At 50.6% G+C, this 27,046-nt stretch overlaps 1 protein-coding gene across 5 annotated transcripts in view; it reads right to left on the reverse strand.

The window, feature by feature from the left end:
• Nucleotides 1–27,046, reverse strand: part of ASTN2 (astrotactin 2) — a 602,317-nt gene that overhangs the window by 8,013 nt on the left and 567,258 nt on the right. For all 5 annotated transcript variants that reach the window (XM_073314892.2, XM_073314893.2, XM_073314894.2 and 2 more), the window contains 2 exons: nucleotides 5,593–5,693; nucleotides 3,780–3,963 (listed from right to left, as the gene is read on the reverse strand). In XM_073314892.2, coding sequence (XP_073170993.1) covers nucleotides 3,780–3,963; nucleotides 5,593–5,693 — 285 coding nt within the window. The remainder of the gene's footprint in view (nucleotides 1–3,779; nucleotides 3,964–5,592; nucleotides 5,694–27,046) is intronic.

Raw genomic sequence — 27,046 nt, forward strand, 5'->3', positions numbered from 1 at the left:
ACCCAGGTCTGTCAGGCTCTCAGATGGGAGGATAGAGAGTCCAGCACTCCAAACCCTGCTATCACAGCCTCTCATCTGTACATCGTATTCCCTCCAGTTACCGTAAGGCAGCTGCTGGTGGAGACGCCTGCATTTAAAAGGATCTTCTCCTGCTGCTGCGGTCAGCAGGGGTCTGTTATTTGCTTTAAGAAAAGGAGGGGCTTAAAGCCCCATGCTGATGTCACATCCTGACCTGATGAGCACGGGGGTGGGGACAATTTAACCATGTCTATTTCCTCCACCTCTCGCTGAGAGTCAGACACTGTTGCAATGGCCACAACAACTCCCCAGAAATCCAGACAGCTGTTAAAAGAAGAGCCTGTGACATGACATAAAGCACCGTCCCTGCACCACACAAGCCTGGGAAGGATCGAACAAATGCATAGTAGCATCAGGCCTTTATTGGTCTAGACAGATTCTTCTCTTTAGTTGGAACAAAGTGTTGCTGTAAATTTGGAGAAAGCGTCTCTTTTTGCGTGTGTTAGGGTTATATGGGGTTTGTTAGAGGAGACTAGCAGGATGAAGCAAACCAGGAGCCAAGTCCTGACCACAGCAAGTCCTGGTCTAGGGCCACCTATGAGCTAAGTTTTTTAATGTCTCCTTAATGTAAACCTTCTGTTTGAGACATCTGGTTGTCAGTGTGTCTTCTCGCAAGCAGCTGTTTGCAGTAACCTGTGGCTTTCATGGAAATTGGGCTCTCAAGGACTCCAGCATGATGTATTTATTACACAGAGGCAATAGACTCCCCTCTTGTCACTAAGTTTTATGAGTGAACATTTACGGTGGATCTGAGGCTCATCTGATAAACATTTCAAGGTACGAAAATGAATGCCCTCCTGGGAACGAGAACAGCCTGTCAATTAAAATCTCATTACGAGATGTTCCCTTGGGAAATCCTCAGTCACCTCTCCCGCTGTCAGGAGGTCCATCGCTGCCAGAGCAACCTGAGAAATGAGGCTGGAGGACAGACATTCGTTCTTGTCAAGAGACTAGAACTGCTTGCAAGCAGCAGGGGTATTTTTAGAAGCTTCCCCATGGCTAGGAGATGCTGGTTACTCAGATGCATGAGGGGCTGCTGAAAGTTCAACCGGAGATCCCTGCCTCTGTGTGAAAGGACAACTGCGGAATCCATGGATGTCTCTAGACATTGCTTTCTGTATAACGATGTGTCAAGGACATGCTGGAGAGCACTTTCCAAATCTCCTTGCTTGACATGGAGAGACAAGTTTGCCTGGCTTGTATTTTCCTGCTGGATAATGCCCTCAAATAGGTGCATCGTCACTCAGCTTCCAGAGATGCCCAAGTAACAGATGCAGTTACCGGGGAAACATAAAGAAAGCCAGTGGCCCCATGGATTTGTACAGAGAGGGACGACTTAAAATGACAAACATCTTGCAGTGCCATCAAGGAGAGGGGAAGAGAGTGGCTGCACATCAGAGGTTAATGAGCTATCAAAAAAATTACAATCTAGGTCACCTCTGAAGGAGGGCCAGTCACAGGCTAACTTGGATTTATGTCTAGGAGGGTCGTAAATTGTTGCAAGAAATTGTGGCATGGAGTCAGGAGTGGATCCCTGCTTGTGCCCAATATGCAGGGTGGGCAAAAAAAAGCATAATCTATTGTTATTATGTGTTTATTGTGGTTAATTGCTCCCCCCATCATCTGTACCTCCCAGTTCTCTCTCTCTGTTTCTTTCTAGCACTCAGAGAAAAGGTCATTTCTGAAACAGACTGCTGACAACATGGCATTTGTGAAACATCTCTAAGCATCCTGGCCGAATCTAGAAACCTGAGGGAGCTTCATGTCACTTGCGGAATGTTCTTTGTGAGGAGTTATGGTAGCAGCTCATGAGCAGTGGCAAAAAGGTCGTAAGAAGACACCTTGTCCAGGAAACAACCCAGCTTACTCTCCCAGTACTCTGACATGGCATACTCCGTGTATGTTCTATTCCACAGTTGTAGTCTCTCTGAACCTGCATGTTCACCAGTAATATACTTTTGCAAATACGCCAAAACAATATTTGGGGCGGGGGGCTGTTACTGCTGGAACCGTTGTTCTTCACAATCTCAGAGTTATCCAGCTGCTAATTCCCACTCTTAGCACGAAATTAGGGAAAAGGGAACACAGGTTTGTAAAATACATTTTCTGCCATAGCCTGGGCATGCTTCAGTTTGCAGCATGGTTTTAGTACGCACTGTGTTTAGAATTTGGGGAGGCCACTGTAATGCCATGTTATTGTTTTAGGTGGGAGGGAGGGAGAGAAATCTAAGATCTTTAAGAGTATTTATACCTTGCAAAGTGCCCAGTAACCATGGTGAGGGGCAACGTATCAATATGTCTCATTAGGCTGATTAGAAGGACAGACAGACTATACACCGCATCTGTCTGTCTCTCCATCAATCAGATGAGAGAGAGAGGATTAATTCACCAGCAGGGGTTTAGGAGATATTGTGCTGCAAAGTCACAGTCTATCACATGCTGACAGTTCATGCACCAAACCCTAAGGAGATATCACAAGGGTAGAACTACAGATTCAAAAAAAAAAAAAATCTGCTGTTTGTGAGACATGTAAACAAATGGAAGTTTTATCTCCACTCTCTCATGGTGTCAAGACAGTTTATGCATGTGAACCTTCTCCCCTGCCCCTTAAACAAAAGCTACATGAGGCCCTCATGCCTTGTGCCTCCAAAATAAAGGGGGAGAAAGAGCCTGTTTACGCCTTCACATCTGTAGTGGGCTGGTGGGCCACAGCTGGGTTAATGGTTTAGATGAAGCTGCAACTCCAGCATTCACTGTCGCCTCAGTTAATTTTACTGCTGTTCAAAACCAGAACACAAGCAAAGACGATCGCTGTGGGACAGCCACTTTCACTCCGGAGATCTCAGAACAATAGGGCAGGATCTAAGTGGTAGAACATCCACTGTAAACTTCTCAAGAACACATGACACAGAGCTGGGGAGGGATTTTCCAACAAAGGTGTTTGTCAGTCAAAACGTGCTGATTTGTCAAAATCCCAAACAGTCTCCCTCTGCCAGTGCCCCAGTACGGTGGTCTGCTGCTCTCCTTCATCACCTGGACTTTTTCTACATACCAATGCTACAGCTGTTAGAGGATGTGCTGATTGAGGCAGAGTCCTGGATACATCCTTAGGGTAAATTGTCCCTTTATTATTCTAGTCCTTAGCTCTCCAAACACCTGACACAATGCACCTCAGTCCTAATTTGTATCACTCTCTGTACTTCCACATTCATTCATTCATCGAATCAGTGTATACTGTGATAATGCTGAAAGTATCAGGGCACATTTGAATCCTGGAAGAGTCACAGTCTCTGCCATGAAGACTCTCCAATGTAAAAAAGACTGGGGATCAGTGCTAATTTATAACAGCCTTGGCAGTTCACCTCAGTCCTAATGTATAGCACTGTGTCCACACAGCTTTATCAGTTCACTTAGGCCCAGATCCTACTTTGCAGCACTGCCTGTTATTCCCAGGACTGGTCTCCCAAACAACTGTTACAAATCACTTAAATCCTAAATTACAGCACCCCTTGTCCCAATCCAGGGCAGATGATGGGACTGGTTGGTGAGGTTTACAAAACGCTACCTCTCTGGTATTAGGGGATCATCAGGGTCATCTGAATGGCCACCTAAACAGGATGCACTCAGCAGTGTAAGACACTAGGCCAGTCTAATGGGGTGGGATGGACTAACCACAAAGGATTATGGGAAAGCACAGCTACCTGGGCCCCAGCTCATCCTCACTGCGCCAGACAAAGTCTCCAAACTTCTCGTAGTGTGAGTTGTAGTGGTGCTGGACTCGGAAGAGCATGGACGTGGAGACCTCCATCAGCGTGTTGTAGGCTGTCTGCTGCTCCTTCCCACTGGTATAGCCATTGTAGAGGTTGTAGATTTTGTCGGCTATCTCTGCAAAGAAGCAGGGGAAGGAGGAGTTTACAAGGGAATGGGAGTGCGGGAAGGGAAAACCGGCCAGTGGGGCTGACGTTGTGGGACTGGGGTGGCCACCTCACCCACAGCAGCTTGGAAGTTGGCTTTAGAGCACAGCCATCTATCTGGGCAGCTGAACCAGACTGAGGCCCTACATGGCTGGAACCCAGAGTCCCCACAGAGACCCAGTGACTTCAACAACTCCAAGTTGGTGCAGGGAGTCTGCCCCTGCAGAACCACTTGCAGGATCAGGGCTTGACACCTCAACTCTGCCATCTCCCATTCAGTGATGCACCCTCTAAACCCCTGCATCCAGTCCCAGTCAGCCAAAGTGCTGCAGCTGCTGAGTGGGAGCTGGCAAATAGTGATGCACAGAGGGAAGGAGATGCCAGAATACCAGGCACAAAAGCCTAAAGTACCCGTAGTGCTCACCTATACCCCAGAGCTGGGAAGCACCGCTGTAGAGGGAACTGCTTGCTCAAACATTAGGCACCAGGGGCCAGATTTTCAAGAGCTCAGCTCTCCATGAGAGTCATCTTCACTGCAGAATTAACCCAGGCTCTTACTTGGGTGTTGCCCCTAACATCCCCATACGAGCCCTTGCGCGTGAGTTGGCTGGTGTTTTCAATGCAGGCAATCTGGCTTGCCTGGGGTAGAGCTCAACTGCTGCTTTCTCTCAGGCTCGTAATCTGCCCACTCTGCGGCAAGAACCACGGCTAACCCCCTCGAAAGCTGCCAGCCCTCCAGTGCTTTCCCACCAATCCCCCAAGTCCTCCCACAATTCGCTGGGAAAGCATCACAGAGCGGCTCAGCTTACAGCAGTACAAAAGAAGCGACACACCTATGGGGGGGTGCAGTTACCCCCGACTTTCATTTTTCTGGGTGTGTGCTCCAAAGGGGTCTGCACCTCTAGTCAAAATTTTGTAGGGGTCCGCAAATGGAAAAAGGTAACAGATCACACACATCAGACATCACTTGCATCCGATGAAGTGAGCTGTAGCTCACAAAAGCTTATGCTCAGATAAATTTGTTAGTCTCTAAGGTGCCACAAGTCCTCCTTTTCTTTTTTCATCAGACAGACTGTGAGCTTTTGGTTATGCATGTACCCTGCATGTCCCTCTTTGGCTCTTCATTCTCTTACTGCTGTTCAGAACAGTCTGGCTATTCCAGCTTCACCCCTCGTTCTTTCTCTCTCAGGGCTTGTCTACACAGGGACACCCAAGAAAGCTAATCCAAATTATTTTTTACAGTGGATTAGTTAAACCAAATTAAATCCCTGTGTTGATGCTGTCATTCAAATGAATTAAGCAAAATCGAATTTAGGCCACTTTAATACTGAATTTCAATGAACTTTCGAAGTGTCCTTGTGTAGATAAGCCCTCATTCTCCTTTAACGTCTCCTTCAGTATCTCTCTCCCCTTCTCTTACCGTTGTTCCTTTTCTTTTCTCTCTCCTCACCCCTGCTGCATCATTGGCTGCACATTGGCTGCACGGCAATCAGCTGTGTCTCAGAGGTCAGGGGAAGTGGGAAAAAGGAGGGTCAGGGGTGATTAACAGGAGAGCTCTCCGGGGTCTGGGAGCAGGGGAATCAGGAGATTGAACTCTTACCTTCTGCCTTGCTGTCATCCACTAGTGGGCAGGCTGTTCTCAGGGTGACAGTGCTCAGCTCTGAATGCCTCCCTCGGGTGTCCACGGCATAGAGGGTAAATCTGGAAGGCAGAGAGAAGATCAGCTGTGATAGCCGCCACACCAGCTCCGCGACGGTACATGGACAAAAGCTCCAAAAGAGCAATGAACTGTTCGGTCCAAGTTCGTTGCGTCCACTTCCGGCAGCTTGAGTGGGCTAGAGGAGAACAGTAGCATTTATAATGAAGAGGACGAAGAAGGAAAGCTGCTGGGGCCTCACTACCCTGCTCACTGCGTTTATGCAAGGGGACTGGTGTCTGGAGAGCTGTCCCACTGCACTGCAGCTGTATAAAGTCACTCACCTATGGGGGCTGCTTCCCCTGCCGCACTGCAACTGTGCCAGGAGACTAGTTTCTCCAAGTACACTGCCTCTACCTCCATCCTTAAGTAACAGAGGTTTTAATTCCTCTCTTAAATGCCCAAAGCGGTGGTGGCAGCAGCTTGTATGCATCCTTTGAACAGACCTGGAGGTTGTCTTTTCTCCATTCTCTAGCCAGAGAGGGGTTGGGAAAGGCTGAGAGTGTTGATTTCACACTTGAAATGAATGGAGAGCATCTGACAGTAAAATACGGCACTTGTGCAAGGAAGAACCTTTGATCAAACAGGCCGTGGGCCTTTTTCTTTTTTTGGTTTTGAGCAACGAGTGTCCCAATCAGAGGCTTACAGTGTAAAACACAGAGAGCTTCTTATCAGCTTGGGGATCGGGTAAATCCTAGCATAATCCTCTGCACGGCTCTCAGTGGGCATCTTTCCATATTTATCCACTCAGAGCCAGGCGGTGCAACACACGTCTCCAGGGCTGGCTTTGACAAAGTGCAGGAGCTTACCTGGCCTCCTTGGAGGTCTGAGAGACCCAGGGACGGGGCACCCGCTGACTGAAGCCAGATCGGGCCACTAAATAGCACAGCCCAGCTTATTATCTTAATGTCAAACCTGACAGCTCTTGGGAGAGAGTGAAAATTGTTCTTTTAAAAGCTGTTGAAGCTTAAGTGGGATCCGGACTGTGCTGTATGTTCTTTTCGCTGTGGTCCGAGTCCACAGCAGCCTTGGCTGTTTCAGAAGTACCATCCCCACAGATGGTCTCTCTACCATACAGAGCCGAAGGGGCAATTTCCAGCCTGGGTAGACGTACAGGCACTTGCTGTGACTGAGCTTGTGAGCTGCAAAGAGCAGCGTAGCGGCGGTGCCACAGGTGGGCGAACAGGCTGGCGATCTGAGTACGTACCAGGAGTCTCAGATAGGTTTGTGCTCAGATGGCTAGCCACGCCGTCAGGGCCACGCCGTCAGGGCCACACTGCTCTGGCTAGCCACGCCGTCAGGGCCACACTGCTCTGGCTAGCCACGCCCTCAGGGCCACACTGCTCTGGCTAGCCACGCCCTCAGGGCCACGCCATCAGGGCCATACTGCTCTGGCTAGCCACGCCATCAGGGCCATGCCGTCAGGGCCACACTGCTGTGACTAGCCACGCTGTCAGGGCCACACTGCTGTGACTAGCCACGCCATCAGGGCCACGCCGTCAGGGCCACACTGCTCTGGCTAGCCACGCCGTCAGGGCCACGCCGTCAGGGCCACACTGCTCTGGCTAGCCACGCCGTCAGGGCCACACTGCTCTGGCTAGCCACGCCGTCAGGGCCACACCATCAGGGCCATACTGCTCTGGCTAGCCACGCCGTCAGGGCCATGCCGTCAGGGCCACACTGCTGTGACTAGCCACGCTGTCAGGGCCACACTGCTGTGACTAGCCACGCCGTCAGGGCCACACTGCTGTGACTAGCCACGCCGTCAGGGCCACGCCGTCAGGGCCACACTGCTCTGGCTAGCCACGCCGTCAGGGCCACGCCATCAGGGCCACACTGCTCTGGCTAGCCACGCCGTCAGGGCCATACTGCTCTGGCTAGCCACGCCGTCAGGGCCACGCCATCGGGGCCACACTGCTCTGGCTAGCCATGCCGTCAGGGCCATGCCATCAGGGCCACACTGCTCTGGCTAGCCACACCGTCAGGGCCACGCCGTCAGGGCCACACTGCTGTGACTAGCCACGCTGTCAGGGCCACACTGCTGTGACTAGCCACGCTGTCAGGGCCACGCTGCTCTGGCTAGCCACGCCGTCAGGGCCACGCCGTCAGGGCCACACTGCTGTGACTAGCCACGCCGTCAGGGCCACACCATCAGGGCCACACTGCTCTGGCTAGCCACGCCGTCAGGGCCACACTGCTGTGACTAGCCATGCCGTCAGGGCCACACTGCTGTGACTAGCCACGCTGTCAGGGCCACGCCGTCAGGGCCACACTGCTCTGGCTAGCCACGCCGCCAGGGCCACGCCGTCAGGGCCACACTGCTGTGACTAGCCACGCCGTCAGGGCCACGCCATCAGGGCCATACTGCTCTGGCTAGCCACGCCGACAGGGCCACGCTGTCAGGGCCACACTGCTCTGGCTAGCCACGCTGTCAGGGCCACGCCGTCAGGGCCACACTGCTCTGGCTAGCCACGCTGTCAGGGCCACGCCGTCAGGGCCACACTGCTGTGACTAGCCACGCCGTCAGGGCCATGCCGTCAGGGCCACACTGCTGTGACTAGCCACGCCGTCAGGGCCACACTGCTCTGACTAGCCACGCCATCAGGGCCACACTGCTGTGACTAGCCACGCCATCAGGGCCACACTGCTCTGGCAAGCCATGCCGTCAGGGCCACACCGCTCTGGCTAGCCATGCCGCTCTGGCCACACTGCTCTGGCTAGGCTCGCCGTCAGGGCCACGTTGCTCTGGCTAGCCAGGACACACTGGGCACACTGCTACTTGTAGCGTCCAAGGTCGATCATGGCGAGCACGTGTACATCTGCCTGGGCTGGGAATGGATCCCTCCAGCTACAGCGTGTACTACCCACGCATACACAACGTACTAACTGGCTTCTGCTCTTTTCCACACACTGGCCTTGTCTGGGATTGGGATTAGCCCCAATTCAGCCATCGAGGGCCATCGAGCTATGTAGCTTTGTCCTGCCCACCTCCAGAGTCGACAAGGAACTCTGTCATTTGCACCAAGGCAGCTCACAGCAAGGGATACGCTCCATCAGTGCAAACAGTGTCTTTTCTTAGCTATATTTGGGGTCTGCATGGGCACAGTTCTGTCTATACATCGCCAAGGAGTCTGCCTGCCCACAGGGACAGTTGTCATTTTGTGAAGCTCAGTTGATACAGCATGTTTCGGAGAAGAAGCCCACGCAGTGCCCTCTCGCGGAGACACTGCTTTTACCCTGTTATTGTGGTCCCTTCATCTAAAACTGAAGTTGTTTAGACTGGAAGCATCAGAGCATATGGAAAACCATTGCAGCCCACAGGAATGATAAGGCCCATTTTATAGAGGGGTGAACTGTGACACTTGCAGGTTGAGCGACTTGCAGTGAGGCAGCGGTTAAAACCGGCAGTGGAACCCAGGAGTCCTGACTCCCAGTCCCTGGCTCTCACTGCTGGACAGCACTCCTCCTTCTCCACAACCAGCTTAACACAAAGGTGACAAGCTGCAAAAAGAACGAACGACACAGTTCTCCCGCCAGCTGATGTTCAGTGCAATACCGGCGTCATTTGTTTCTGCATGTGCTATTTTTTATTTTTGTAATGTGTGAACACAAGTTTAATCCCTAACCTCTGCCCCAGCTGTAGTCATTCAGTCAGTCAAGCTCCAATCTGTGCCACAGCATTTTCCTTTAAAGCCGAGAGGTTTTATCAGCACATAATTGCAGCACTTTGTAATTAGTGCCCACATAATCGCTTCGACCGCAAGGGGGGTCAGAAGGTGGCGTCTCTGCCTGGAAGAGTGTTTAAAATATTTCAGCAGCGTTGGATGATGTCAAAGGCCCAGACCGGCACCACGCCTGACTCGTCACTGAGCTCACCCTGACACAATGGGAAAGTTATTCAGTCACCAGTTCCAGGAACACTGGCAGGGCTGGGTTAATTGAGAAAAGGTACACAGCCGCCTGGATCATGGTTTATTACAGCAGGGTTCCCTCAATACTATGCTGCAGTGGGCAGCGGGCCCTATGTCCCACACATTCTAACCTGGCTCTGGTTAGCTGTGTCAGAATTAAAAAAAACCCCAAACTATCCACATCCACTAAGCCACAACTCTCCAGCCCTTCAAGGATGTTCTGAAATTCCACCTCAGGAATCATAGGGAATATCCTGGGCATAATGAGCCCAATCCCAGAAAGGGCTTGACTCTTGCTCCCCTTGAAATCCCTCATAGCTTCTGGGGGGGGAAAGGTTGGAACCCGCCGTCCCTTTTTTTGCCTGGCTTTGTATTAACCGCCTGTTTCTTACCCCTTGTACACATTAGAGCAGGGGTGGCCAGCCTGGGGCTCCGGAGCCCCATGTGGCTCTTCAGACGTTAATATGCGGCTCCTTATCTAGGCACCGACTCCGCGGCTGGAGCTAAAGGAGCCAACTTTCCAATGTGCCAGGGGGATGCTCACTGCTCCACCCCTGGCTCTGCCACAGGCTCTGCCCCCACGCCACCCCTTCCTGCCCCCTCCCCTCAGCCTGCCGTGCCCTCGCTCCTCCCCCCTCGAGCCTCCCACATGCTACGAAACAGCTGACCAGGAGGTGCGGGGAAGGAGGGGAAGGCGCTGATCGGCAGGGCTGCTGGTGGGTGGGAGGCGCTGGGAGAGGGGTTGGGGAGCTGATGGGGGGCTGCTGACGTATTACTGTGGCTCTTTGGCAATGTACATTGGTAAATTCTGGTTCCTTCTCTGGCTCAGGTTGGCCAGCCCTGCATTAGAGTGTAAACTCAACAGGAACCTCTGACTTGGCAGGGGTGTTTTCCTCTGTTGGGTACAGTGCTGGGCATGGCAGCAGGGCTATAATAAGGTAAATAAACAACAGAAGGAAAAGAAGATCTACACAGATGGGAGAGGAGAGGAATTGTTCAGGGTGTGGTCCAAGAGGGTGCAAATTAGGTGCAAAGGAATTAGCTACGGAAAAAGCCCTGAGGCTGAATGTCGAAGGGGGGGGGGGGGGGCGGGAAGATGCCTGACAATGAGAGCTCATATTGTGGAATAGTCTTCCAAAGGAAGTAGGGGCAACCAAATTTCAGATATTTAGAACTAGGCTGTCTGGAGTTGCTGGGCAGAGTGGCCTCACTGTGTCTAAAGGAGCATTTCTGTCAATACCTCTGGCAATCTGTTACTCGCATCACAGCAGCCACCTGTGCTGATTTCAAGGTCCACCCTCAGTTTAGTTGGTGAGTGATTTTAAGGAGGCCAGAATGTATCCAGGCATTCCTGAGGGGATAAGGGTATGTCACAATAACGAAGGTGGTGACACCGTACCACAGGGCAACGATGAAATGATTTGCTCCTATGGGACATGGAAAGAGAAGAAAGGCCAGTATCTGACATTGAGCAGAGCTCTAAGTGCTAAGAACACATCAGTGTGGCATCTTTAATGAGTGGCCAGGACCTCACTGTTATGTCTGAAAGACATCATTTTCCAACAACGTTGGCTGTTGAGAGGCCTTCACAATGTCCAGCAGCCCCCAAATGCAAAAAGCTCCTGTGTCATGGACACAATTTGCCAGCGGCTCTAGCCTGTAAGTCCCCTGTCATGTGACCCTCTGTTAAACCAGGGAGTGATTCATTTACTATAGAGAGGATGGAAAGCAGCATTCCCACTCTGTGACTTCACGTCCGCTGCATGGAGCAAAGGTCGCCCCACGCCGGCTATTCCACCATCCAGGTTGTTAAGTTCAGCTGTTAACATTTCTAGCCTGTAGCCAGCCAGCTACTGCAATCTCCTGTATTTCCGGTCATTCTCAAAGGGAAGACTCTGTAGAGGGGAGCCAGATGTTCTTGAGTTAAAGGGCCAAATTCGGAGATGAACCTCAGTAATTCTAGAGGGAGTCTACGGCTATGTCTACGCTACAGCTTACGTCAGCATAACTTATGTCGCTTGGTGTGTGAGAATAAATCACTGTAAGTTACACCGACATAAGCACTGGTGTGGATAGCATTTTGTCAGCAGGAGAGCTTCTCCAGCCAACATAGCTACTGCTGCTCATGGGTGCTGGAATAGTTAAGCCAGGGGTGACTTTTGGCCTGAGGGCCACATCTGGGTATGGAAATTGTATGGCAGGCCATGAATGCTCACAGTTCCCAGCCAATGGGAGCTGCGGCAGCAGCACTTGGGGCAGGGGCAGGGGCAGTGTGCAGAGCCCTCTGGCTGCCCCGCGCGTAGGAGCTGGAGGGGGGACATGCTGCTGCTTCTGGGAGCTGTGCAGAGCCATGGCACATGCAGAGCAGGGCAAGCCCCAGACCCTGCTCCCTCTCGGGAGCTTGAGGGCCGGATTAAAATGTCTGAAGGGCCGGATGCGGCCCCCAGGCCATAGTTTGCCCAATCCTGAGTTAAACCAATGAGAGAGCTCTCTCCTGTCAGCTTAGAGCAGCTACATCAGAGAGCTTACAGCTGTGCCGCTGCAAACTCTCTAGTGTATCCGTGCCCTAAACTGGTGTCACTTCCATTGCCTTCCTCGCCCCTCCCAGCATGCACATCACACTAGGGCTTGCTCCACACATACACAGTGGCAGTGGCGTAGCCAAAGGGGTGATCTGGAAACAAGCGAGTCTAACTGGTGCAACTTTGTGTGGTGGTGTGTAAACGATTTACACTAAACCAAATTCAATCATTCTTTAATAGGTTTAAGAGTGTCCACACATGGGTGGTGGTGGTGGTGACAACTTATCTCAAGCTGTTTCTAAACTGATTTAATTAAATTGGTGCCCAAACTGTGTAGACATGCTCAACGTTCTCTCCCTCAGATACTGACATGTAAGTCGGTCTGAGGGATTCTAATGGAGTGTAGGAAACTCTAAATTACACATCGCCTTTGGATTAGGCCCAAATTGTGCAACAATTTGGTGCTGGTGAGTGGCTGAGCTTGGGAGCGCTCTTTGTTTAGTCACAGTCCAAATACAACCTGGGCAGCAGGAACATAAGCTTCTCTACGTGACCCACTGACAGGCTCCACCTCTTCTTGCAGTTCGAAGGCTGAGAGATTAGTTTGGTCGCCAGACTCATTCAGTTTTTGGCGTCTCTGCTAAGAGACTGCCAATAAGGGTGTGACGAATGCTAACTGGACTGAGATCCAACAGCCTATTGCATACACGTTATTGAATGGCTGTCAGGTGGGAACGACTGAATCATGATCAACATGGGACTGGATGAGATCTAGTGACCTGGAGGTGAAAGGCTCTGCATCCCAGTGCAAATCGCCTGAGCCTTCTAGGCCACGAGAGGTGCACACATACAGTGTAGATCTCAATTCTGTTTCCCAGGTTTTCCGTTGTTTTTTTGGCATGGCCAGTAACGCTCACACATCCGCCAGTGATTACAGGGTAAAAAGACCTCTGCATGAACATGCCTCACACTGCCGAAGCAGGTTGCTTTCCCAGATCCCTAGTAAGTAGCAGCTGCCAGCTAATCTCCTGTTCTCATGCTTTTGAGCTCTCCAGAACTGTCACTGTGTTGGCTCCTGATTTGCAAGGTCCCAGGTGAAATGTTGGAACTCGGCCTTTTGCCTCCACCTCCAGTTCTCTTTGCTCTGCATGGGGAGTAGCCCATTTCCTTCCCTTACTCACAGTTGGCTCTTACACTCACACTTATCAAAGGGGTTTATATTAAAGCCCTCGAAATCCTCAGTAGCGCCTACATGCAGTGCTCGGAAGGGCTGCCCGGCTCCGTACCCACTTCAGTGATGGAAAGAATTGCTCTGCAGGCATGCAATGCTAGCAAAATAACCACATCTAGTTCTCCGTGGAGACCCCAGCAGGAAAGGGAGGCAAGAGGTGAAAGGTGCTTCGCTTCCATTTCCCTGAACTTTATTTCTCCCCTTTGGTTCTCTCTCTCTTTTCCTTTCTGCTCCGCAGTGACTCTCTTTTTTCTGGTCCCTCTTTTAAAAGTCGGCAAATAAATTCAAAAGGCGCAGGACTGACAGGGCTGGAGAGTGAAACTCACGATCCCTATAACAGGAGACAGCAGCGGGGAAAATTTTGCCAGCTGTCCCATGTCACAGACCTGCTAGGACAGCTTCTAGGTGGTCGGGCTTGCAACAAGGGCCTCTTCCTGAGCTGGGGCTATGGGCACTAACTGTGCTGGTGGCTTTTGTGATGCAGTGATTGGCCCGAGGCCCGTGTCACACAAGCCATCCCCATTCACCCTCTCTCCTTGTCTAGCCTACTCTACTGTCCTCACGGACACAACTATGATTGGAAGCAGGAAAATGCCCCCGACCTACAATTTCATTTTCTCCAAGACTGGGTGGCACAGCAGAGCACTGGGGACCCACTGGTAAATGCCACCACTGAGAGGACCGGGCAACTACAGGACTGAATTTATTTCTGCTATTTAGTGCTGCAAACCCAAGAGACCCCTCTGGGTAGCCTGCCAAGCTCCTCTCTGCACTTGGCTCGGCATGTGGGTGTCTTCTCATAGGAAAGACACCGCTGCCTTCAGTAAAACAGCCCTCCTGCTGTGGCAACAACTGAATTGACGCGTTGTGCATTTCTGGGGGAGAGACAAAGGAGAGTGAACTCGCTGGGAAGTAACCTGAAGAGGTGGGGATAAAAAGCTGCCTTGTGGGGTGAGCTGTGAAACGGATTGAATTCCCTTTTCTTTCCTCCAGTTCCCTGCACCATCATGCTCTATCGCTGGGGAGCTGTGAACACCAAGGAGTGCAGAAAACTGCGTAGGGGAGCAACAGGGAGCTCCGACTAAACTAAACCAGATACTTGCACTGAAAAATGAATGCCAATGCAATTCCCGATCATGATGTGAAGGGATGCTGTATGCACACTGAAAATAAATGGGACCTGTGGGACAAGTTGGGGTAGGACCATCCATGAGGTCATTCTACAGCCCCTCATGTGGGCAGAGGAGCCATGAGAGCCCCTGACCCCTGGCATCCCCATGAGAACATAAATCTCCCACAGGGAGAGAGCAGCAGGAACTGCTGAATTAGCTCTGGAAAATTTTAGTAAGTTTGACCCTGTTTGGTTGTCTCTATGGGCAAGGTGACAGAAGGAAGTGTTGCCTAGTAGAGAGGGAACTACATTGGGATTCAGGAGACCAGAGTACAATTCCTTGCTCTGGCCTTGTGGGTGATCTTGGTCAAGTCTCTTCACTGCCCTGTGCCTCAGTCTCCCTATCTATGAAATGGGGATCATGCTACTGATAATGTAAAATTCTTTGAAATCTAAAGATGCAAAGACACTTTAGAAGGGCTAGGTGTTACTATTTGTTCTGATATCAGTCTTGAACCAAGAGCAGATAGAATGAGGGGCATATTTTGCATGGGGGAGGGGAGTCTGAGGTCCCTGCATGAGAGGAAAAGCAAAGGGATGAAAGGGGCAGGATTTCCATGAAAAACATCAAAAGAATTTTACAAAACGATTCCCCCAATTGTTGTCATGGAAATTTTAAATTTTCCTTTCTTTTTTTAATGAATGAAAAACTGAAAACAACTGAACAACAAACTATTGTGGGAGAGTTTTTAGTTATTTTTGGAAACAAACATTTTCATTTTTTTTTTTTTTTTTTACAGGGGTGGGGAAATTTTCAAACTTTTCCATAAGCTCTCGGATGGGATTTTAACTGTGTGTCTGTTTCCCTCTCCTTCCCCACCCTCCCCCTCGCCCTCTAGGGTGCAGACCACGGACATCTAACAGCAGCCGCTTTCTATGGGGACTGAGGAGGACAGATGGCACAAAAGCTTTCAGGCGCGCCCCCAGTACAGGGCAAAAAGTGGTGATGGTTGGCTAGGGGCGGTATCAGTCTGGGCTTTGAACTATACCAGTCCCTGGGTGGAGAAGATGTCTCCAGACATCACCTCAAAGACTTGGAAAGTAGCCTATCACTGCAACTGAGCATCTTCACTTGGGCTCCTAGGGGAAGAGAGCAGAAACAAGGCTGGGCTGCCATAGGTTAACGCAACGGTGTGTCCGCCTCAAAGCCCGTGGAGGAGTAGATTGACTGGGAACGTATCTCATCACCTGGGTCTGGGGTGGAACACAGGGATCTCCCACCACTGGTCCTGGATCCAGCACCAGCACTCCCTTTGACACCAGTCAACGCCTTCCATCAGACACCTCAGATGGGACCTGTATTTAATCACCTTCACAAGGGTCCCACCGCTGACACCAGCCAACCTGCTGTAACCAGTGAGACTTGCTGTCTTGCCAGTCAGCCACACAACCAGAGCACAACTTCATGCCAAGTTGTTGCAGAGCTTTTGACCTGGCAGAGCTGATGTAAGGAGACCCTGGTGGTGCCAGAGAATGAGGATTGCCCTGGGAGGAAATGAAGCTGCTAAGGCACGCAGACACCAGGGCAATCCGCAGGGCAGGCAGCAAGATGACTGCATCTGGCCTGGTGGAGGGGACTGTCTGGACCGTAGACATGAGGAAAACAAAAGGGAAGCAAGGCTAAGGGAAGGACTCAAGCAGAGAACACCCCGCCCTGGAGTCCAGCTCTGAGTAAATCAGCCACAACACTTCCTTAGCCATCAATTCATCCACTGGAGTGCATGGCTAGGGGGAATCTCTCAGATCCAGGCTCCCTGGAGCAGCTGCCAAGCCCAACCTAGCCTTGTTTAAACTGTCCATCTGCATCTCACCACCCTGTGCAACGGAGACATTAGAAACAGGAGAAAACCCAGAAAGGCTCTTTCCAAGTGTATGTTCTGAGTGTATGGGGGGGAGGGGAAGGATAATGTAGGCAGACACGTGATATACACTGTATGTTCCTAGGCTGAGTGGAGAGACACAATACGACTACTTAGGCCATCACCAACTTTTGGGGCCAAACACAGACCCGATGGAAATGGGTGCAACTCCACTGAAGTCTATGGTAGGGTTGCCAACTCTGACTGAAGCTATTCCGGGAGATTCCCCCCATAATGTAACGTCATTTTCTTAAAATATCCTATTCAAATCTCCCGGATAGCTTTCAATCATCGCTGGAAGATCAATGACGATTCCAGGAGACTCCAGGCCAATCTTGGAGGTTTGGCAACCCAAGTCCACCGACTAAGAGGGACTAAGTGGCTTGCCCAAGACAACAGGTGTAGAGTCAGGGTCAGAACTCAGCAGCTCCCAGCCCCATGCTCAAGGCATTACCCTACATGCCCCCCAATCAGAAATGCCTTACATTAAGATGTGGCAGGGCTTGCAACATAGCACAGAGGCATTTAATGCTAAGCTTTCCTCTAACAGGTCTTCTCATGTTTTCCCAGGTCTCCAGTGGGTTGTAGGCAACCCAGCCTGCATCACACACCTGGCTCTTTTCCTCTTTGATGCTCTTGGTTGAATAATATGAACAATACTTTTACACAAATAATAAATATTTGGCTCCATCCATGCACTGCTATTCACCTCTTGGGTGAAATGCAGCAGCTGTTGAATGGCAAACACAGCAATGCCTCTCAAGACTTATCATGTATATTCTGCTGGAGCTGCAGGGGACATGCAGGATAACAGAATGCAATTTCCTGATTTAGATTTGTCCAGGAAATCAGGGTTAAAAACCCAGCTCTTAAAAATTGCCAGGGTGCCTTTAAAAACGTGAGGCTAGAATATCTGGTTTTCCCAAAAGATAGCAGCCCCGGCAGCATAGTGCCCCCTGCCATCATGCTGGGAAACTAGTTCATGACTTAGATGGAAGACCACTTCTGCTGAAACATAAGGTAAGTTGCTGTAGCACCTGAGAGATGCTATGACATCTTCCTGATAGGTTTCCCATCCAAAATTTACAACTCTTGCAGTTCTATCACTCGTCTGGTGCTTTTCTTAAACCCCCAGCTCCTGGAGTCCTATGGTTATGGGAGAATCTCAGCTTCCAATAAAAAAACAAAAAGTAAGTTTCTAGGCCTAGTAGTTGCAGAGAAAAGCTTGAAAATGCAAAACTTGAAAGGCTCAAAAAACAGAAGGCAAATAAACAGAGCTCAGAACATATTATTATGTTTTCAGATCCCATGATTTTAAAGTCAATTTCATGATTTTTGGGTGGCTGGGGTGGGCAGTGCTTCAGCCAAGAACTGACCCAACGTAACCACACTTTGTGTGGGAGCTGAACAGTTTCTGTTACATGATGACATGGATGCAGGCCCAACCTACCACTGCATCTCTCTGACACTCCACATGCTTGACTCTTGCTCTCTCCTGCCTCTGCTATTTACTGTATATTTTGGGTTCTCGCAACTGCTAGATGCTGTCGGATATCATGACCTAACTGCCTGGGCCATGGGAAAAGAGTGCCAATAAACAATCCCATCATTTGCCATGTAGCAATGCTAAGTAACCATGTAGGTATATGGACACACTGGATATTCAGTTATGGGATGATCACCGACGAGGACTGGCGGGAAAAGAATTCCATTTAGTCAAAAAATGTCAAGGTTTCAGGATTTGTCTCACCTCAGCATCAAAACTAGACCTTTCAACATGCTTCAAGAAAAAATAGTAGAGATTGAGAGACAGTCCCAATCTAGAATAGCAACAGCCCAGTGGTTGGGGATATAGGGGTCCCTCCTCTGAACGAGGCCCAAAACTCTGGGCTATAGAGTCAGTCTCTCCTGTTGGCACTGTTCCACTTTGTATAAATAATTAAATATTCATTGGCCCAGAGAACGAGATGCTGACTCTGTAGGTTAGAGCACTCAGCGAGAGATGGGGGAGACCCGCATTCACACCCCGGAACTACTGGATTTGGATCAGGGACTTGAACGTGAGTCTACCGCATCTCAGGTGATTGTCCTAACTACCAGGCTCTTGGCTACCATGGAGGATAGATCTGTCTCTCTCAGAATTCCATCCTGGACCTGAGAAACCTTCCCAAAGAAATTTTCATCCAAACCAACTTGATTCTGCGAAATATTTAGGTTGTGATGAAAAACATTTCGTCGAAAAATGACTGACTGGCTTTTCTACCAACCTTACCCTGTCACACATATGACACTATTGTTGTATGCCTGGAGTCCATCAATGCCTGTATTACACTCTCATTTGAACCTTCTGCCTATTGAGTTCTAACCCATTACAGTCTCATAATTACACTCCTCAATTTTAGAGCAATAGATCATCAGATCCACGCTCAGGTTCTGGAAATGCTCTCCCAATGAAAGCTGCTTGGCTAGCTAGAGGACTGTGTTTTGCTTTCAGGAGAAGACTCAGCTACAGTGAGCAAGGCTTTTGTTTCACTCTCTCTGGGTCTGAACACAACCAACACAAAATGCCTGAGGCCAGTGCAGAGTGCTGATGTGAACACATCCCACCTGCGCTCTGCCAGCTCCTCTGGCGCCTTATTCGCTTTAGAACAGAATTCAGAGCCCTGGTCCTATTCTACAAGCCCTCAATGGACAGGGATTCAGTTATCTCCATCTGCTTCACCCTTCATGACCTTCCAAGACAATCCCCCCTGCCCTCAGATGAGGCAGCTGGACTGACCCCAAGAGCTAGGACCAGAGTGTTCTTAGCTGCAGGACACAGGCTATGGGACTCAATGCCAGAAGAGATCAGATTGTGCCCAAACTTGAGTGTGTTCAGAATGAAGTGTGAGGCACACCCCAGGACCAATGCCCATAAATAAATACATATGTAAATAAAATCATTGTACATATCACTTCACACCTCATAAGAACATAAGAAGGGCCCTATGAGGTCAGACCAAAGGTCCATCTAGTCGGTATCCTGTCTTCTGACAGGGGCTAGTGCCAGATGCTTCAGAGGGAATGAAAAGAACAGGCAATTATTGCGTGACCCATCCTCTGTCATCCAGTCCCAGTTGCTGGCAGTCAGAGGTTTAGGGACACCCAGAGTATGTGGTTGTGCCCTGACCATCTTGGCTAATAGCCACTGATAGACCTATCCTCCATGAACTTATCTAGTTCTTGTTTAAATACATTTATACTTTTGGCCTTCACAACATTCCCTGACCACGAGTTGCACAGGCTGTGTGTTGTACTCAGGGAAACAGAGTGAAAAAACACCATTCTCTCCCAGGGCTTGTGCTTTTTCATGATTTTGTTAAGCACTTAGGTTACTGAGGTGACAGGCACTTTTATAAATGACTATGATAGACAGAGATATAGACAGACAACCCAGTTTCTCCCAATACAGTTTGTGTACGTACACGGGGTTGACTCCAAGTAAGTGTTGATGTGCTTATAGGGGAAAGTGTTGAAATTTTAAGGGATTTTGTGTGGACGAGCGTGTATGGGTGCATTTTTGTGTGAGCAGAGCTGTGTACTTGCCTGTACCTCAAGATGTCTGTGTGTGACAATTAATGTCTTTGCAGTGCTTTGCACATGAAAAGTGTTTATACATGCTAAGTATTATTGGTATATCTCAAGATAAGGGTGTCTCTGCATTGGTTTGTAGGCATCCTCTGTGTGAACAAATCTAAGCACGGAGGGTGTTTGTGTCTAATTACTTAAGATTGGGTGTAAATGTGCTATGCATGAGTTTGAAAAGGAGACTGAGGTTGTGTGCAACTGGCTCTAAAGCCTGTCTACACTGTGTCTTTTCAGGAAACCTCCTACCATTGCACTAGCAAGGCATCCCCCGTGGGGGCATGAGACTGCTAGTGTGGACAAAGCTCTGGGAAGAGCCAGCATGTTTACTGCTGTCCCTCTAGACCTACTCTGAGCAAGGTTAGATGCCCTGGTGGCAAATATGCTGCTGTCCTGTCTACACTAGTGCTTCCACCGTCGCTACCGCTGGCGGAGGTGCCCAATGACAGTACACAGGGGAGGGATTTCCTGAGAAACGTGTCCTGTGTGTTTGGGTGAGCATGGCTTCACGACGGTGCTGATCTACCGTTTAAGTCAATGGAAAACTCCCACTGGCTTCAGTGGAGTGGGAGCTATCTGCCAAATGTAGAGTCTGTAAGGGTGTCTTTGTGAGTGTTCCTATTCAGAAACCATTACAATAAAAAAATAAAAATCAGCCCCTCGACACAAGCCGCAAGAATGCATTTCAGTGTATTGCTTGATGGTGACTCTGCAATTAAGAAACTGTTAACCCCCCAGCCACTTTGTGGAGAATAACAAGCAGACAATAGGAAGGGAGCATTCCCTGGAAGGGAAGGAATTTTCGGTTGCTTTTGTCGGGCCCTGAATTCCTGCCTGACTGGTCACGCTATGCCCCTGTTTATAGTGCCATTACCCAAGCAGGCGGAATGCCTTGTCAAGAGATCCACTGCACATTCCAACCCTGCCACATGGCTGGCCTTGACTTCCCTATGGCTGGCGCCACAAAAACCTTGCAGCGACAAGATGGTCCTGTTGGGCCACCAACAATGCTGGGCTGGGGGAGATGTGCTGTGCATAGGGGCAATATCTGTGCAATATCTATGAGTAGTACGGCCTACGGTGACACAACTGACACATGCAACTCCCAGCTGCTATCACCAGCCCCGCCAGGTCTGCTTCTTGCACTGTATGTACCCAAAACACATCCTGGAACAGCTGTGAAGGTGTTTGTTTAGCATTTCCATGGTCTGTTGTTTAGCGTTTCCACAGTGAACACGTTAAGGCGGATGGATGGATAAGTGGATAAATATTGCTATTATGGAAAAATTCTACAGAATTTAATAAAGGGCAAAACCACTAGAAATGTGTGACAGTTCTATATAAAATACTCCAAAAAACTATCAAATTGAATAGAGATTTATCTGCGTTCAGGGTTTTTTTTTTTAAAAATCATCTGACACAACCATCTTGGATTTGATTCTATCAGCCATTCCCATCTGATACAGAAATGAATGATCATTAACATGGAAGTACTGTCTCTGAATACTGGAGCCCTATCTCTAAACTCAGATCCAAGGCAGCCAGCAAGTGGTTTTGAAAGATTACGCCTTCCCTCAGGGACGGTAAACATTTTAAAGCAGGCTAACCAGCATTCCCCAAAAACTTGTTCCAAGAACAGACCACGGACTGGAGGGTGGGGGAAAAACAAATCTGAGCTGAGAATCAACTCGTGTCTGGGGGGGTTGGATTGGCATAAAGTTTTGCACATTGAATGAATGCTGGAAAGTACAATAGACAACGAGCGGGGAGGGTAGACAGCAGCTACCTGGATAGGAAAGGTTTCAGAGTAGCAGCCGTGTTAGTCTGTATTCACAAAAAGAAAAGGAGTACTTGTTGCACCTTAGAGACTAAAAACTTATTCGAGCATAAGCTTTCGTGAGCTACAGCTCACTTCATTGAATGAAGTACTCCTTTTCTGGATAGGAAAGGCTTTCTTGCAAAAGGAAATGCAGGGAAAGGAGCAGCAGAGAAATAAGCTGCTGTGTTTGGCAGTGTAGTGAGAAGGTTAAAGCACTGGTGAGAGACTCCAAAAAGGTGGATTCAATTCCCTGCTCTCCTGTGTGACCTAGGACGAGTCACTGGGGGCTTGTCTTTGCTGCAAAATTAACTCAATTTATAATTCAAGTTGTGCCTCTAACTTGAGTCCCACCCCCCCCAAAAGGCCCTTGAGCGTGGTGGCGTTTGTAAATCCAGTTGGCTGGCTCCTCAGAGGTGCAGGCTAAAGCTCACGTTTGCACCGCTCCCCAGCTGCCACCACCACCACTCTGCAGAGAGGACACAGGTGAACGCCCCTCCAAGTGCAGCTAGTCCTCCAGTGCCTTCCCACAGTCCCCTGCCATGTGCCCAGGAAGGAGAAACAAGTCCTCTACAATTCACAGGGGAAGAAACATGGAGCGGCTCAGCTCACTGCAGCTCAAAGCACCACGGGATGTTCCCCCCAAAGCTCTAGCACCATGCACCAGCGAGGGCCGCTCCAGTGCTATTTTGCAGCGTGGCCGCTCTGCCTTGAACTAGGCTAACTCAAGTTCACTGGGCAGCGAAGACGCAATCCTCTTCTTTCTGTGCCCCCTCTGCGAAGTGGAGATAATAATACTTTTGATTTTGTTTATCTAGCTAGTAAACTCTTTAGGTCAGGGACAGCCTCTGACTTTGGGTAAGTGCAGCGCTTACCATAACGGGGCCCTCAGCTTGGTCAGTGCCTTTAAGCACCACTGTAATGATAAACAGATGGTAAAAACTTGTATCTCTCTCATGTAACTCTTGCTGAGAATGAGGCTAGTACATCTCACAGAGTGCTTCTCGTGGGGGTAATTTGATCCCCCCCCCCACTCTATTCTTAATAAAATCTTGGCCTGAAATTCGGCCATTTGAGTCAGAGACAGTTATGAGGTAGAGTCACTGGCATTTGCCCTCAGAGGGCAGACGATGTGCTGGGCTCTTGTAAGAGGCAGTTGGGAAGAGAAGGGTACCGATCCTGCAGAATCAACCCCCCAAGAAGGGCCACCTGGCTGTTGATCAGTAACAGGCTGAGGAAAGGCAGCTGGCCATGAAGTGCGACGGGAAGAAAGGAGGCCTACGTTGATCCCATCCTATGGAAACCTAGTGCAGGGATGTTATTTTCTGTTGGGTTCTACAGGGTGATCCAAATAAAATAAAATACAATGGGAACATCCTCCATTTCTATGAAGGGTGGGGGTTCCCACAAAGGCTGCAGTATGTGTCCCACAATGCAAGAGACGCCAGAGATAAGGAAACCTCAAAATCCTGTAGTTCATAACCCCTCCCACGCAGAATCTGGATTCCTTCCAGACAATGGCTGTTGATCCCCAACAATTAACCAACTGGGGGGGGAAGCAAGGGGTCACATGAGGGGATTTTCTGACTCTTAACATGAGGGAGCTTTTTAATGCAAAAGGTAACGACCCCACAGGGGCACAGCCCCTGGGATACCTCTAGGGAAGGGAAGGCTTTGGGTTCTTTCCACCAGGCTGGGGTTCTATGGGAATCCGGGGGCAAAGCCATCAAGTGGAGAGAACAGGGTACAAGAGCTCTATAAACCTTCCTTCTTGGTCCCTTCCATTGAATGCAACATGTTTTAGCTCAGCTATGGGGCACACTCACTCTGCTTGGGCTTGTTACAACGTGTAGCGGTGCCACCAACTCACCGGCATGGCACCTCCTGCTGGTCAGTCCAGGAATTAGCTCATCCAGCTCAGGAGCTCCCTCCTCTGGCCAGTTTCTTGCCCTTGGTTACCTGGCCTGTTGTCTCCACGACCTCTGACCCCACATCCTTCCCAGATTCCAGTGACCCTTACCTTGAGGTGCTGCCCCACAGCAGTTCCCCCCACACTCTGGGGTCTCCCTTCCTCATGGGAACCCCAACCCCCTATACCCACCGTGCCCCAGTGGCTACTGCTAGTCACCATCTAGCCCCTTCTCTCAGGGGCAAATTGCAGGCTGTAATGGCCACTCATCACTGGCAAGGGGGTTGGACCTATAGAATCATAGAATATGAGGGTTGGCAGGGACCTCAGGAGGTCATCTAGTCCAACCCCCTGCTCAAAGCAGGACCAATCCCCAATTTTTGCCCCAGATCCCTAAATGGCCCCCTCAAGGATTGAACTCACAACCCTGGGTTGAGCAGGCCAATGCTCAAACCACTGAGCTATCCCTCCCCCCATATCCCTCCCCCAACCTGCTGCCTTTTCTTGGCCTGGCTGCCTCCCTGCAGCCCTAGTACCTCCTCAGGCCTTTGCTGCAAGGCCTCAGCCTGGGAGGTCACCAGGCCAGAGCTGAGCTCCCCTGCCCTGCCCAAGGTACCCCTGTCTCTACCATGTAGCTAGGTCCTTCTCACTCCATGGCTGAAGCAAGACTGACTTCCTTCTCCCCAGGAGCCCTTCTTATACTGGGCCCTGATTGGCTGCCTCAAGCCTGCTCGTGATTGGCTCCCTGGGGCAGCCCTTTCCCAGGGCTGTTTTTAACCACTTCCAAACCGGAGTGGGGTGAGCGCCCTGCTACGCAACACCTCATTGATCTCTTTAGGTTCCATATCCCCGCTGGCCGGGATCCAAAAAGGATGGAAGGGAGAGAAAGAAATCGGCTCCTGCTGCTCCCTGAATCTGCCATTCCGGTGACGGTGGGGAGGCTATGCCTGCTCGTGGTGCTAGGGATGTGACTGAGCTAACACGCTACCAGCAGTAGTGTGGCCCTGGCAGCGCAGGTGGAATTGAGTGGCGGCAGGGGCTAGCCGCCCCGAGTATGCCCCCACCGGGTCCAGGCGGATGCGTGCTCAAGCTGGCTAGCCTGGGCTGCCACAGGGAAACTTCTACGTTTAGCAAGCTAGCCCAATGAGAGCTACTGCCAGCACGTCCAGTCATGCTGGGAATTGCACCCACAGACCCAAGTGTAGACGCGCCCTGGGAGACAGAGCTAATTCCCCTCTTCTTGCCCCTGATTCCGAGGAAAGAAATCAGCCGTCCTGCCCCCCAGTTCCAAAGTCCCAGTGACCCAGGGCTGATCTCCTGGAAACCACCTCTCTAATCTCCTCCAGAACTGCTTTCCCCAGTGTGGCAATGTCCGGGACCGAGCAGGAACCCCCAGGAACCCCGATCTTCCTGCTCCCTGGGTCCTGTAGGGTATCTGTGTCTGGGAGCTGTTCTCCCCCAAAGAACCCTCCCCCCCCCAGTTAGTTCATCTCGCTGCTGGCAGTGCCTTGGCAACACACCCGGAGTGCTCTAGGTGGCCTCATTGAAATCCATGGCAAAACTCCCACTGATTGTAATGGGGCCAGGATTTCACCCTAGGGAAGTCCTGGCTAAGTCATCTTTCCTTTTTCTCTCAGTCTTGCAGATTTTCTCCTTTCTGACCCCTGGTCCTCAGGGCCACTGGCAAGAAGCAGATAATTTGTCCCTCATCCCTCACACTCGATAAGGTTTCCATTTCCTGAGTGTGTGCGTTACATTTTGAATATGTCCTTTCAGAAAAGCTTTGCACCACTGATTAAGAAAGAGCAGAGCGAGCCTCCCCAGAGGGGGGCTGGCGTGTTATACAAAGCCCTCTGACGGAGAGCAAACGTGGCCCAGAGAACAGCTCCTTGGCATGGCAACAGGAGACCTCGTCCAAAAAGCAGCCCTGACATGAGATAACATTAATGCAGCTTATGCCGAGGGTCTAGGGCTTTTGGAATTAAGCTTGCTCCCAGGAGCAAGAGTCTTGGTCTTTATCAATCACAAGCAGCCCATCATGTCATAAGGATGTTCCGAAGGGATGGGAATGGAGCTATGCAGATAATGGGCATGGCTGGGAAAGCAGGGTCACAGTAGAGTTTGGGGATGCCCAAAGGGGAAGGCAGCCCCGCTCTTCTGAAAGGGTTTACTTCCCTCTCGGAGGGTAGGGAGGGGCAGGAAGGGATACAGTCATAGGGAGATGGTGATCGCGTTGTGGTCTAGGCTCTGTGTTAACTTTGCTGCCCTCCCTGTGCTGCTGGGGCCTCTGAACAACACTGAAAAGCCAGGACTGGATGGGTGCTCACGCAGAGGCTAGGGACCTGTGTGCAGCTATGCACCTCTCTCCACGCCGGAAGGAGGAGGCCGCATCTCATGTCACTTTCCCTTCCCATCCTGGAAGGAGGTGGACCCCTCCCTTCCCCACCCCGGAAGGAGGACGTTGTGCCGAGTGCCATGTCCCCTCCCCACCCCAGAAGGAGGAGGCAATGCTAGGTGCCACACTCATACTACTCAGCACAGCAGGGTCTTCTAGGAGCCTTCTTCTTGACCCCCACACACTGCAGTGTCCTTTGCCCTGTCCCTTCAGAAAGGCTGCCCCAGAGCACAGAATGTAATGCCAGGGCTGGCACCGTATAAGCATACCACACCTACATGGTCAGGGATGGGGCCGAGTGGCTACTTCCGAGATGAGAACTCAACCCTAAGCCACCGCCATGGTGGAGACAAAGCGCTGAATGCAGAAGGGGGCTGAGCAGAACAGGAGGGAGCGTTCCCTTGGACGGTCTGCCAGCCCCAGCTGTGAACTGAGGACACATGAAACCCTGCAGAGGAAAGACAGGAGGAGCATTAAAGAGTAACCATGGAGGTACAGCGGGACAGTCCTTTGTCTCCCTCCTTACCTCTTGGCTGCTGTCTCCTCATTCCTTCCCCTGGCTGGGTCAATGGAAGTGAGGGTGGTCAGCAAACAGGCAGCTACTGGCATTATACTGACCTCCCACGGAGCAGATGGAGCTGGGCTGAATAGCTGCTCTCTGCATTGCCCTGGTATGGGCCGGTGAGGTCCTAGCAGCAGCTCAGAGGCCATTTGTTGTGCTTTTGGCTGAACATGGGGCTGCCACTGGGTTACCACTGCCTGATCTCTCTGTCTCACAGATAATGGGGCACCAATCAGCTCATTCAAGCATCAAAGCACCATTGCAACTCGGATTAAACCCCCAAATGAAGTACTTTGGCAGGAGTCAAATAGGGTCTTTGCCAGAGCACTGCTCTCTACCGTCAATGCCACCATGATGC

Source organism: Lepidochelys kempii, chromosome 16 (assembly GCF_965140285.1).
Source record: "Lepidochelys kempii isolate rLepKem1 chromosome 16, rLepKem1.hap1, whole genome shotgun sequence".
Taxonomy (NCBI): domain Eukaryota; kingdom Metazoa; phylum Chordata; order Testudines; family Cheloniidae; genus Lepidochelys; species Lepidochelys kempii.